The 11112-nt window shown below is 54.6% G+C and overlaps 1 protein-coding gene across 1 annotated transcript; it reads left to right on the top strand.

Annotated features, from left to right (window-relative positions):
• Positions 1-709: 709 nt before the first annotated feature.
• Positions 710-8533, top strand: Ca4 (carbonic anhydrase 4). Its single transcript, XM_075991243.1, has 8 exons — positions 710-865; positions 4890-4943; positions 5803-5958; positions 6498-6643; positions 6750-6836; positions 6947-7013; positions 7124-7287; positions 8041-8533. The coding sequence occupies exons 1-8, from the start codon at positions 811-813 to the stop codon at positions 8233-8235; spliced, it is 924 nt and encodes a 307-aa protein (XP_075847358.1). The 5' UTR covers positions 710-810; the 3' UTR covers positions 8236-8533.
• The last annotated feature ends 2579 nt before the right edge of the window (positions 8534-11112 follow it).

The raw sequence follows: 11112 nt of genomic DNA, 5'->3' as shown, positions 1-11112 counted from the left end.
GCGCACACACACACACACACACAATACTAGTAATAGCAGCTTTGGGGGCTTGGCTTAAGAGTGGAAGAAGAGTCACGGTTTTCTTAGAATTTAGTTTGGGTGTAGCCCAGTGGTAAGAATGAGAAATAAGGAAAGAAAAAGAAGGGGTGGGGAAAGGAGGATCTCCAGAACCGAGAAAGAAAACTCAAAACAAAATCAAGTTTGGTACAGCCTGAGAGGAAAATGATGAGACTCAAGAAACAGCTATCACTATCTGAAAGAGCCTCTCACCGGGCTTCTCTTCAACAACCAGCATAGCAAAGTTTTCAGCCCTCCTGATTCTCGGTCTCCCCCGAGACCGGTTACATTCACCCAGCCTCAAATCAAGTTCATTCCAAAGACACATTAGGAGACCCAGCACAGTGGTTAGGGGCAACATGATGGAAGCTACGAATCTGGGAAGACACCCCTGTGGGTCAGGTACCTCAGGATAGCCCATCTGTTCCCCGATCAGTGACCAGGAGTAGGATAGAGGCAGGGTGAAAAGACTACACTTCCAAACCTTGGGGACGCGAGGTAGGTGAGGGGTCTTTTCACCGCGGATTAAGGTAGTAGGGTAGGCGGGGAGAGGATTCTTTTCAGACCTGAGACTGGACGAGGCAAGAAAGGGGAGGCTCCGCGAGGAGGAGGAGCCGCCTCCCACGACCTGCTGTCGGGGCTCCCTCCCGTCGTGGCTCTGCTATAAAGCCTCAAACGACATGATCGCGACGCCTCCAGTGGCTTCCTCGGTGCCTGACTCTGTGCTGGGCAGCGTCTTTGCCCTCAAACACCATGCAGCTGCTTCTTGCTCTGTTGGCGCTGGCTTACGCAGCCAGTTCTACCGCAGGTACCCTTGGGTGACCCTCTGCGCCCCCAGCCCCGCTCCCCTTGTCAGTGTGCTCCCGCTGCGCATGGTTCGTGCAGGGAACCGTGAGGGTGCAGCGGATCTGGCTATACGTGAGCGTGGGCGCCTACACGTGTCCGCGGGCGGCTGCGGGGGAGCGTGTGCCCGCATGTGCGCGGCCGTATGTGCGCGGCCGAGGGGTGTTCGCGTGGCGGGCGCGCGTTGTGATCTGTGGTGAGGATGCTTCTCCGACCCGCCCGGATGCACGGTCCTTTCCTCACCTTGGTTCTCCTGGGTCTCCCTGTGGGTGGCGAGTGGCCGTCTGACCTGCAGGGACTCTGAGCTGGAAGCTGTTGCCCGCCCAGAACAAGCGCAGGAGGTTGGATGTTTTGGGGTCCCGGCGTTCCCCTCTTTCCACCTTGGGTTTCTCTGAGCTGCAAGCTCCCTTCTCCCCAGCCTCCAGCTCTGTACTGGGAGCCTGGCGGGGGACATCCCAAGACCCAAGTCCCCGGCCAAGCCGGTCTTTCCGGACAAGGTGATTTTCGTTTAAAGATTAATGGTGAGCACGAGCTCTTAATTATTCTTCCAGGTGGGAGGTAGCGGTAGAGGAGTGTTAATATTTGATAAGGAGCTAAAGGAGATTCTAGAGGCTGGCACCTTCTCCGCTACCCCACAGCTCATCACAAAGACCTCATCTCTTAGTCCGCGGGCAAGTTTTCCCCTCCAATGGGCCAAACTCCCTTCCAGAGTTAGGTGCTCTCCCCTTATAATGGAGCGGGGGGGGGGGGCGAGCAGGGATTGAGGAAGCTCTCGGCCACAGAGGTGGAAAGAGAATGCTCCCTGCTGCAGGAGGGACTTAGCTTGGAGGATGTAGGGCATCCTACAGCTCCAAAGCTCCTTCCTATGGGGAGAGAAAAGAACAAATAATACAACGAGAGAGAGAGAGAGAGAGAGAGAGAGAGAGAGAGAGATTGAAAACAAGGTTAGGGTGGATATTTGAAACAACTTAATAGAAAGAAAAATGTTTTTAATGGGTGCCTTCTAGCTGTTCACCTTGGGTTTTGTTGTTTACAAAGCAGGTATAGTAACTCTGCTCCTGGGTGCTGTTTTAAGGATCATCGGTAAGAGAATTTGCACAGTGCCTGTAGGCTCTGGGCAGAAGTACTCCACAGGACGGTCATGAGACTCAGCCGACAACCTGGGGCTATGTAGACAGGAATCCTCTCAGCTGACCTCTTCACAGGAACTGTTCCAGTTAGAGCGCCAGGACCACTTTCCTTCAGGCGTCACACTGCAGGGATTGGAAAGAGCCCGGGTTGCAATGCTTAGAGGGAGGAGGTGATAGTTCACCCCTTCAGGGTCCCAGACCCCGGGCTGAGCCGGTGCTGAGACTTTGCCCAGGACACTTGCGTTCTGCTGAGCTGGTTGCTGGAGTCTTCCACCTTCTCTCAGTGTGAGGGTGGGGTGAGCAAGGTCCATTAAAATGACTTCAGTCTTCTCTAAAAGACCTCTGAACCAGGAGCCAAAATCAACCCTTCCTGCCTCAAAAAGCGGAGGGGAGAGGAAGCCTGTGCCTGGGATGGAGAACAGTGGCTCCCCCAGGGGCAATGTTTTGTCTCTAAGCCCATCTCCCGTCAGGGCTTAGGTAGGACCCAGAGCTGGGAGCTTCTATCCTTCCCAGGTCCTTTATCTTGGACATGGCCAGAGGCAGTGAACAGCTTATTCTTTGCAATGGTTGCACCTCAGAAACAAGTGTGGGAGCCTGAGCTGACTGGTGCCCTGCCACCTGACTGGCTGACCCCTGGCCTCTGCTTCAGTGAGCATCGTGTTTTCTGGCTGCCACCTCCTGAAGAGAGGGTAGTGACAAGAGTGTTCAGTCAAGCAGGTCAAAAGTCTCCGTGATTAAGACAATGGAGCAGAGGTCACACTAACCAGGGAATTGGGGCCAGCATCAGAGGAGGGAAGATTCCTGAGAAGTGCCCAGATGGATTCCCCCTGGGGCAGAGCCTGAGGGCTCTGCTCTCCAAAGGTGGCCTTCCCCAGGAATAGTTTCCCCTTGGGCCGCATCTCCTAGGACTCTTCATTGAAGCCTGTTCTATTTCCAGGTCCTCTGAGGGCAGGGCAGACTCAAGAAGTCTGGACCCGCTCCTCTCCTCCATGTGACTGGCCAGCCCTTCATCTGTCTGAGAGTTTGGAGTAGAGACAGAGCAGGCCTGGAAGGAAGGGGAACAGACTCTGGCTTCAGAGGCACTAGGCCCACCTAGAGAGGGACAGCCACTGCACACCACCCCAGTGCATCAGCTCGCAAAGAGAGGACCACCATGGGGAAGACCTCGAAATGTGGCCCTGCTAGCTGAGCAGCAGGAATGAACTCTGATCTAGGGCTAGGAAACTAGAAAATCCAAAGTGGCCACTGGAGGCTGCTTTCCTGGAGGACTTCCTCTTGTAGCCTGGAACCTTGTTCCTCCTGGTTACAAAGATTTGTATACTTCCCTCCCCACCCTGTCTCCATTTCAGGGACAGTCCCCTGCCCAGAATCAGGAAGAGATAGATAGGGCATGTAGGTGCAGAGCTCAGGAACACACATTTATTATCCAAGCCTAGCTATATAGGGAGATGGTGTCTGGCAAAGAAGAAAAAAACCAAGGACTGGGTCTATAGCTCAGTGGTGGAGCACTTGCCTGGCATGGGTGAGGTCCTGGGTTTGATTCCTAGCCCTGGAAGAATAATAAAACCCCAGAAAGCTCCCAGAGGGAGGGGCTGGTGATGCAGTGTGAGGACTCAGAGCTGAGCCCGCAGCACTTTTCTTAGGAATGTCCTCACCCCTGAATTCTTTCCAGCTCTCTCCATGTCTTTTCCTCTCCTGCCTTGGCTTAGTTTTGGCCATCTGCTCGCCCACAGGAGGCCAGGGAGGAGGGGTGGAGTTGTCTGTGAACTTTTCTGAATATGGGCTGCCTGGAGAAGCCCATACAATCTCTCATTTAATCCTCTCTAGTCTCATGGGTGGGCATGTTGGCTCCATTTCACAGACGATAAAACCAAAGAGAGTAAGTAAGGGACCATCCTTAAACACGGGGCTCCTAAGTCAGAATTCTAACTTTGGATGAAAAGCTTCATTCACCCTGAGGATCTCTCTCTCTCTCTCTCTCTCTCTCTCTCTCTCTCTCTCTCTCTCTCTCCTCTCTCTCTCCCCCTCCCCCTCTCCCTGGCTCTCTCTCTCTCTCTCTCTCTCTCTCTCTCTCTCTGTGTCTTTTTCTCCTGTAGACCTTATTTTTAGAGCAGATTTAACTTTACAGGAGAAATGCAGAATGCCAGGCTGTGCCTTGCCCCTGCATGGCTCCCTTGGACACTTGATTGCATCCCTATGGCTCTTTGTGCTGCTTTCCTCAGTAACACTGGCCTTAAGGAAGGGTTGCCCATCCCCCTGTGGCCTGCATCAGCACCCTCCTTCCCCATCCCCAAGGCAGCCTGACTTGGAAGGCTGGAACCCACTCAGATTGTTCCAGAAAGGAGGGTTCTCATCCTTCGCTCTCACCTGAGCCTCCTTTTAGGTTCCGGGCAGGATGCAGGAGGGAAAAGAGGTTGCTGACCCAGGGACAGAGCGAGCAGCTTCAGATAGCCCTTTAAGATCATGATGGTACTCGGTGTTGCTGACATTCCTACGATGGCTTTGCTGTACTTTGTTTTTTCCAGACAGGGTTTCTCTGTGTAGCCCTGGCTGGCCTGGAACTTGCTCTGTAAATCAGGCTGGCCTGGAACACAAGAGATCTGTTTGCCTCTGCTCCCCCCTTCCCCACCCCAGTGCTGGGATTACAGTCGTGTGCACAGGCCATTCCAATCGCAGCCTTTCCTTTGATCGTTAAGTCTACTTCCCTGGACACTTCAGTCCCACACTCCAGAAGGCTCCCATCCCCACCCAAGTTTTCACACCAGGGTTTTTTTTTTTTTCCCAGGCTCTGGTCCACGGGGCTGTGTGAACAATTCACACGCACGCCTAGGGTTCACATTCTTCCTTTCTCTGTTCCAGATGAGCACTGGTGCTATGAGATCCAGGCCAAGGAGCCCAACAGCAATTGCCTGGGTGAGTACTGCCCGCCAGCAGCCCCTTCCAACACATGCGCACCTGCACGCGCGTCCAGCACTCAGTGACTAGGAGACGACGGATGTCACTGAGGCTGCTGACCCCGGAAACTAAATTAGCAGCACATTTGCTATTTTTTTTCCCCACATAATGGAGGCTGAGTCCGGTCAAGCCCTTTGAGGTGGAAGTGGGAGATGGTTCTTAGGAGTTTATTGTTGGAGTGCTGAGTCATCCAGGGGCCTGCATGTGCTAGACAAGAAGCATTTTACCGCCGAGCCACACCCCCCTTGCCTCCCTGGCACTTTTCCTAACGCTGACCAATTTCCCTGTAGCCTGCTGTGTTGAGGAACTGCCACTGTCTTGCCCCTACCTAGCTAAATGCTGGCGTTGCCTGTCTGGCTCTCCCTCCCTCCCGTGCCCTAGAGAATGTCTTGCCAGATCCAGGTTCCTTCCGGCACAGCTCTTCCGGGGGGTCGTCCTCCACGGTTTCCAAAGCTGAAAAGGTGTCTCCCCCTCAGGAGCTTTTAATCTTCCCAATATTCTCTGGAAACACCTTAGGGGTTCAGGTTCCCACTGAGAAAGCCAGAGTTCAACATCCTAAGGTTACTTGAATCCCAGAGCTCTTAGCCATCCATCAATGGCAAGCCGGCTTCTCCCCAACCCCTCTCTCCGAATCCCCAGTCCTCAGCCGCATCAGAGACCCACGCACCTGCCTGTGCCAGCATGCAGGAGGAGGAAGAACACCAGGGCAGAATTCTGAGACTCATACCCTGCTCCGGACCTCACCAGCGTCCAAAGACCTTGACTCATATCGCTGGGTCAATGTGCCCTTGACTCTCAGCCCTTTCTGCCCGCTCAGGACCTGACCATTGGACTGGGGACTGTCAGAAGAACCACCAGTCCCCCATCAACATCGTCACCAAGGAGGCAAAGGTGAACCCCGACCTGAAGCCCTTCACCTTCCTTGGCTATGACCAAAAGAAGAGGTGGGAAGTCAGGAACGATGGACACTCAGGTGGGTCTCGTGTGGGCTAGACGGGCAGGCCTGGAGGTGGGAGGAGCCACCGAGCTTCTAGAGAGGAGGCTCCATCAGCTAGGTGTGTTTTCAGTCATTTCATCAGAACAGGGTGGGTGAAGGGAGGGAATGTTCCCGGAAGGAGGGGCCGACCTTTGCAAAAGCACAGAGGCGTGAAACTGCTTGGGTGTTTTGAGTGGGGGAACTGTGAGTAGGAGCAGCTGTGTGGGAAGAGGCCATAGAGGGAAGCCAGGAGGAGATGACCCACGCCCAGAACGGTTCACCAGGGCTGAGGAGTTTGGACGTTATCCTGGGGACGCCAGGTCACCACAGAGGGAGTCAAAACAGAGGCAGGCCCCGGACAGGAGTGCATTTTGGGATGGGTGTAGGGGAGAGCAAGGTGAGCAGGGAGACGGTGTGGCCACCAGTAAGAGTGCAGGCTGCATCCCCTGCCCACCTCTCAGGGCCTAGTGAAGGTGGGGGCTGGCGTGGGCACCGGGAGGCCAGTGTGAGGACTTTGCCCACTCTGGTGTCCCCAGTGAAAATGATGCTGGGGAACGAAAGCTTCATCACTGGAGGAGACCTTCCTGCACAGTACCAGGCTGTGCAGTTGCACCTGCACTGGTCACAGGATTCGAACAACGGCTCAGAACACAGTATCGACTGGAAACACTTTGCCATGGAGGTGAGGTGCCTTCGAGCTGGTGCCTGGGCTGGGTTCTGGGTATGGAGCCACCGTGGGCAGGATGGGTGGTCCAGCTCCCCATACGTCATCCATCCACACCCCCTAGATGCACATCGTACACGAGAAGGGGACATCAAGCAACACAGTTGAGGATTCCAAGGACAAGAACGCAGTGCTGGCATTCATGATTGAGGTGGGACTCCCATCCCCTCAAGTCTGGAGGCTGGCTGTCCTCCAGAATGAGCTGCTTGTCCCCAGCAGCTCCCCAGGACCTCTCTTTAGCTCCCGTCCCTCCCATTCCAGGTGGGAGATGAGGAGAACAAGGCCTTCCAGCCCCTGGTGGAGGCGCTGTCCCGTATCTCCAAACCCAGTGAGTCAGGACTGGGAGGAGATGGCTTCTTCCCATAATGGAAGGGGCAAAGGTGCTGGGGTAGCAACTTTCAAGAGTGCCATATGTAAGGGACTTTGTCCCCCACCTAGGTACAAACACCACAGTGAATGAGATCTCCCTAGAAGACATGCTTCCTAAGAAGGAGAAACTGGTTCACTACTTCCGTTACCAGGGCTCGCTGACCACGCCAACCTGTGATGAGACGGTCATCTGGACTGTGTTCGAGGAGCCCATTAAGCTCCACAAGGACCAGGTACGCAGGCCTAGGGCAAGGTGCATTCTCCCTATGGAGTCCAGCTCCTTCAAGCCCTCGCTGCTTGCTCCACAGGTCTCTGGGGTAGGGAGATGGGGATCATTGCAGCGGTCCTTACTTAGGTTTCCGCTAGCGGAGACAGGCTGGAGAGAAGGCTGTTCGCCACTTTCCTGAATAGGGGGCCCTGTGGGAAGTCGTAGAAAGGGTGCCCAGAATAGGCTTCCAGAAAAGTGGGGGAGCTGACTGGTTAGTGTGGGGAACCACTTCCTTAGTGCTATCAGGGAGCCATCCAACAAACAACACTTGAGTCTACAATAGACAGCAGGAAGCCCAAAGGACCCAAATCCCTCGGGTTTGTAGCAGTGATTCTCAAAGGGTGACGTCAACATCTTCACCAGTGAGAACTTTCTAGACATGTCTATTCTTAGGCTCACTCCACTTCTATTGAATCAGATACTCTAGGGCTGGGGTCCCCTGAGCTCCTTTAGCTGAGGCTGAAGAACGGTCACCTTCAAGAGCCACTGTACCACAGCAACAGTGACGCTAACAGGGCTGAGAAGGGACCGGTAGAGGAAAGGGAAGACAACGGAACTCAGCTCCCCACAAACGCCACATTCTATACTCATGGTAGTCATTCCAAGCCCCCCTCTTCCTTTCTGACATGGCTCCGGCTCCGAGAGGTGACGCCTCTGGCCTGAGGTCACACAAAGAACATGGCTCCACCTGCTGAGCCAGGTCCCATCTCTCTCACAGTTCCTGGAATTCTCCAAGCGGCTCTTCTACGATGAAGAACAGAAGTTCGTTATGAAGGACAACGTGAGGCCCGTGCAGGAGCTCGGAGACCGCCAGGTGTTCAGGTCCCACGCCCCAGGACAGCTGCTGGCTTTGCCCCTGCCTACCCTGGTGGTCCCTACACTTACCTGCCTGCTGGCCGGCTTCCTCCAGTGATGGACCGCTTCTGGATATGTGACCTCTGACCTCAGCCTTTAGAGGATACGGCTTCACTTTCCTAGACTTGCAGGTTGGATTTTGGGGATTATTAAAGTACGGGTAGCTGGCCGTGGAGGCACGCACCTTTAATCCCAGCACTGGTGGGAGCAGAGACATGTGGATCTCTGAGACTGAGCCCAGCCTGTTCTCCATAGGGAATTCTAGGCCACCCAGGGTTGGTTACTAAGGGAGACCCTGACCTTCAGGCCCTACCCACAACTGAACAAAATAAAATATGCATATATTTTTGGAGAAACCCTTTGTAAGTCTTTTTTTAAACCTCTGAAAATCACCTTGTTCCCTTCACCCCAGTCCTGACAGGACAGGGACCTTAAGGCCCTGGAGATTTCTCCCGAGTAGGTATGACCCTGCCTGAGTATGTGAATTGCTCTATCAATGCACACTCCCTCACGTCTGAGCCTCAGAAAGGCGTTAAAAGGACCTTGGAGTAGCAACACGAAAAAACGTCAGAGGACTTCTGAGCCAGGCTCTTGGGTCAGAGTAAAAGTGGTGGAAACTGAAGCCTAAGAATAGGCTAGGTGAAGGCTACATGTTTGAGCTAGAGTGGAGATACCTTGAGGTGCTGGGTACCCACCCCTCAGGTGGAGCCTAGAAATGCTGTGGTGGTGAACAGGGATTCATTCATTTGCCCTGGAGCTTGGCAGATAACTGGGAGGGGATGGGACAAAACAGGGAGATGGCTGGGGTTCTCAGTCCAGGACGTGGACAAAAGACTCATGTTGTTCAAGAGGTCGGAAGGCAGTGACAGAGACTAGGAAAGGCAGTTGCAGTTTCGTCGACAGTCAGGGCCAGGGGCATCTATCTGCAAAGGAAGGAGGCCACCTGGGTTCAGTAACACTCAGGCAGGGAGTGGGGCAGGCTGCCCATCAGGAAGCAGGGGGAGGAAGAACAGAGCATCAGTCAGAGGCATAGGGATAGACAGACTGGGTATTCTAGATCCTGGACCACCTGTGGGTTAGCGCCCAGGGCCAGTCAGGATGCGCTCTTCTGTGGCACTGGGTTGCAGAGGCAAAGACAAGGTGGAGCCAATTCCCAGGTTCCCAGGCTCATGTCCAGGGCAGGATCTGCTCATGGGTCAGCAATAGGTGTGACAGGAAAAGGGTCAGGTGTCCTCTCGTCATGTCTCTCTTGTGGATTTTTCCCAAGGAGGGACTGCAGGGAGGGTGAGTAGAGAGACAGAAGGAAAGATGGTAGGCCCCATCCATGGCAATGTTGGGGTTTTGAGGGTGAGGTCATAGGAGGTCAACAGGAGAGCTGGATCCAAGCCAGAGCCAGGCTGCCCTGCCTGGGGCCGAGGAGAAGCGTGTGTCCCCATAGGAAGGTGTAAACCACTGGGACACATGAGGTTTTTGTCCTGTTGCTGGTAACCCAAGGAGGGCCAGGTTGGAGGGGACAATGGTCCCAGCACCCCCACTCAGCTAAGCCTGGTGTAGGATGAATGGCCATATACCCCCTACAAACCAGCCTTTTCACTCTCTTTTCTATTTGTGGCCAATAATAAGTACCTTCCTCCTGCTTCACCAATGACCACCCAGCTGGAATGGTGGTGGTATTGTGTAGTCATGGCAACAGCAGGCAGCCTGTGTCAGCAGGGGGTGTGTGGACCAAGCATTCTCCTCTAGTTCCCAGGAAGCCTGCGCGGCAGGCATCTCAGCTGCCTCCTCCCCAGGCTCTGGACTCTGAGGTCAGAACAGTCATTCCTGCACTGGACAACCAACTGCTCCTCCACTCTCTTTCTCTCCCTCACACCCCTCCTGCCATCTCCCTCCCCACTCCCCTGTCCTCCACCTGGCCTTCAGCGAATAAAGTAGCAGCCCAGCCGAAGCAGAAAGTTCTAGCTCTCTGCAAGTGACCAGAGGAGGTCTGACTTTTCCACTCCAGGTGGAAGGCCCAGGACATGCTCCTGTCTAGCTGACTCCACAATCAGCCTAGCAGAATTAATGTAGTGGGCTGTGCTCATCCAGGCAGACCAGCTCTGCGGTTCTGGCATCACTCCCTGCGAAGCCGCTCAGTTGGCTGGCCACCACGAGTGGGCAGCTTGCTCCCTGGCTTTGGCCCCACACAAGAAGGTTGAGGGGCATTTCTTCCTGTCAGTGTGCGTCACTGAAGAACAACCTCTTCTGAGTGAACTCACTGGCTCTGTGTTGACCCCCATCTGGAGAAGGTGGCCCTAGTGGCTTGTTCCCAGCCTGCTTGGCTCCTGAGGCAGTTCTCCCCAAGGGCATGGGGCCTGCCAGTGCCTCCTTACTTACGAGGGAGGGCGCCTGCTCTGACTGCGCCCCAGCCTTCCTTCCTTTCTCATTCTTCTGCTTAGGTGATGGCACTGGATGCACAACTCCACCCCTGCAGATGTGTGCTTCCCTGCAGATGTGTGCTTCCCTGCAGATGTGTGCTTCCCTGCAGATGTGTGCTTCCCTGCAGATGTGTGCTTCCCTGCAGATGTGTGCTTCCCTGCAGATGTGTGCTTCCCTGCAGATGTGTGCTTCCCTGCAGATGTGTGCTTCCCTGCAGATGTGTGCTTCCCTGCAGATGTGTGCTTCCCTGCAGATGTGTGCTTCCCTGCAGATGTGTGCTTCCCTGCAGATGTGTGCTTCCCTGCAGATGTGTGCTTCCCTGCAGATGTGTGCTTCCCTGCAGATGTGTGCTTCCCTGCAGATGCCAGCCTGGGGAAGCACAAAGGCCGCGGCCAGATCTCTCTGAGCTCCACTGTCCCTTTTCTGGAAGGTTCCCAGCACAGACTATGAAGAATGTTTATTGAACCCCTGCTATGTGCTGACTGTGGGACTCTACTGTTTTCTGTAGTACAGAGAGGAA

This window comes from Microtus pennsylvanicus, chromosome 11 (assembly GCF_037038515.1).
Source record: "Microtus pennsylvanicus isolate mMicPen1 chromosome 11, mMicPen1.hap1, whole genome shotgun sequence".
Taxonomy (NCBI): domain Eukaryota; kingdom Metazoa; phylum Chordata; class Mammalia; order Rodentia; family Cricetidae; genus Microtus; species Microtus pennsylvanicus.
This window is presented reverse-complemented; position numbering and strand designations above follow the sequence as displayed.

What these genes read in the sequence shown, in the direction of transcription:
- Ca4 (XM_075991243.1), top strand. Translation starts at nt 811, where the DNA reads ATGCAGCTGCTTCTTGCTCTGTTGGCGCTGGCTTACGCAGCCAGTTCT. An exon ending in CGCAGCCAGTTCTACCGCAG is followed by an intron (nt 866 to 4,889) that starts GTACCCTTGGGT and finishes TCTCTGTTCCAG; the next exon opens with ATGAGCACTGGTGCTATGAG. An exon ending in TGCTGGCATTCATGATTGAG is followed by an intron (nt 6,837 to 6,946) that starts GTGGGACTCCCA and finishes CTCCCATTCCAG; the next exon opens with GTGGGAGATGAGGAGAACAA.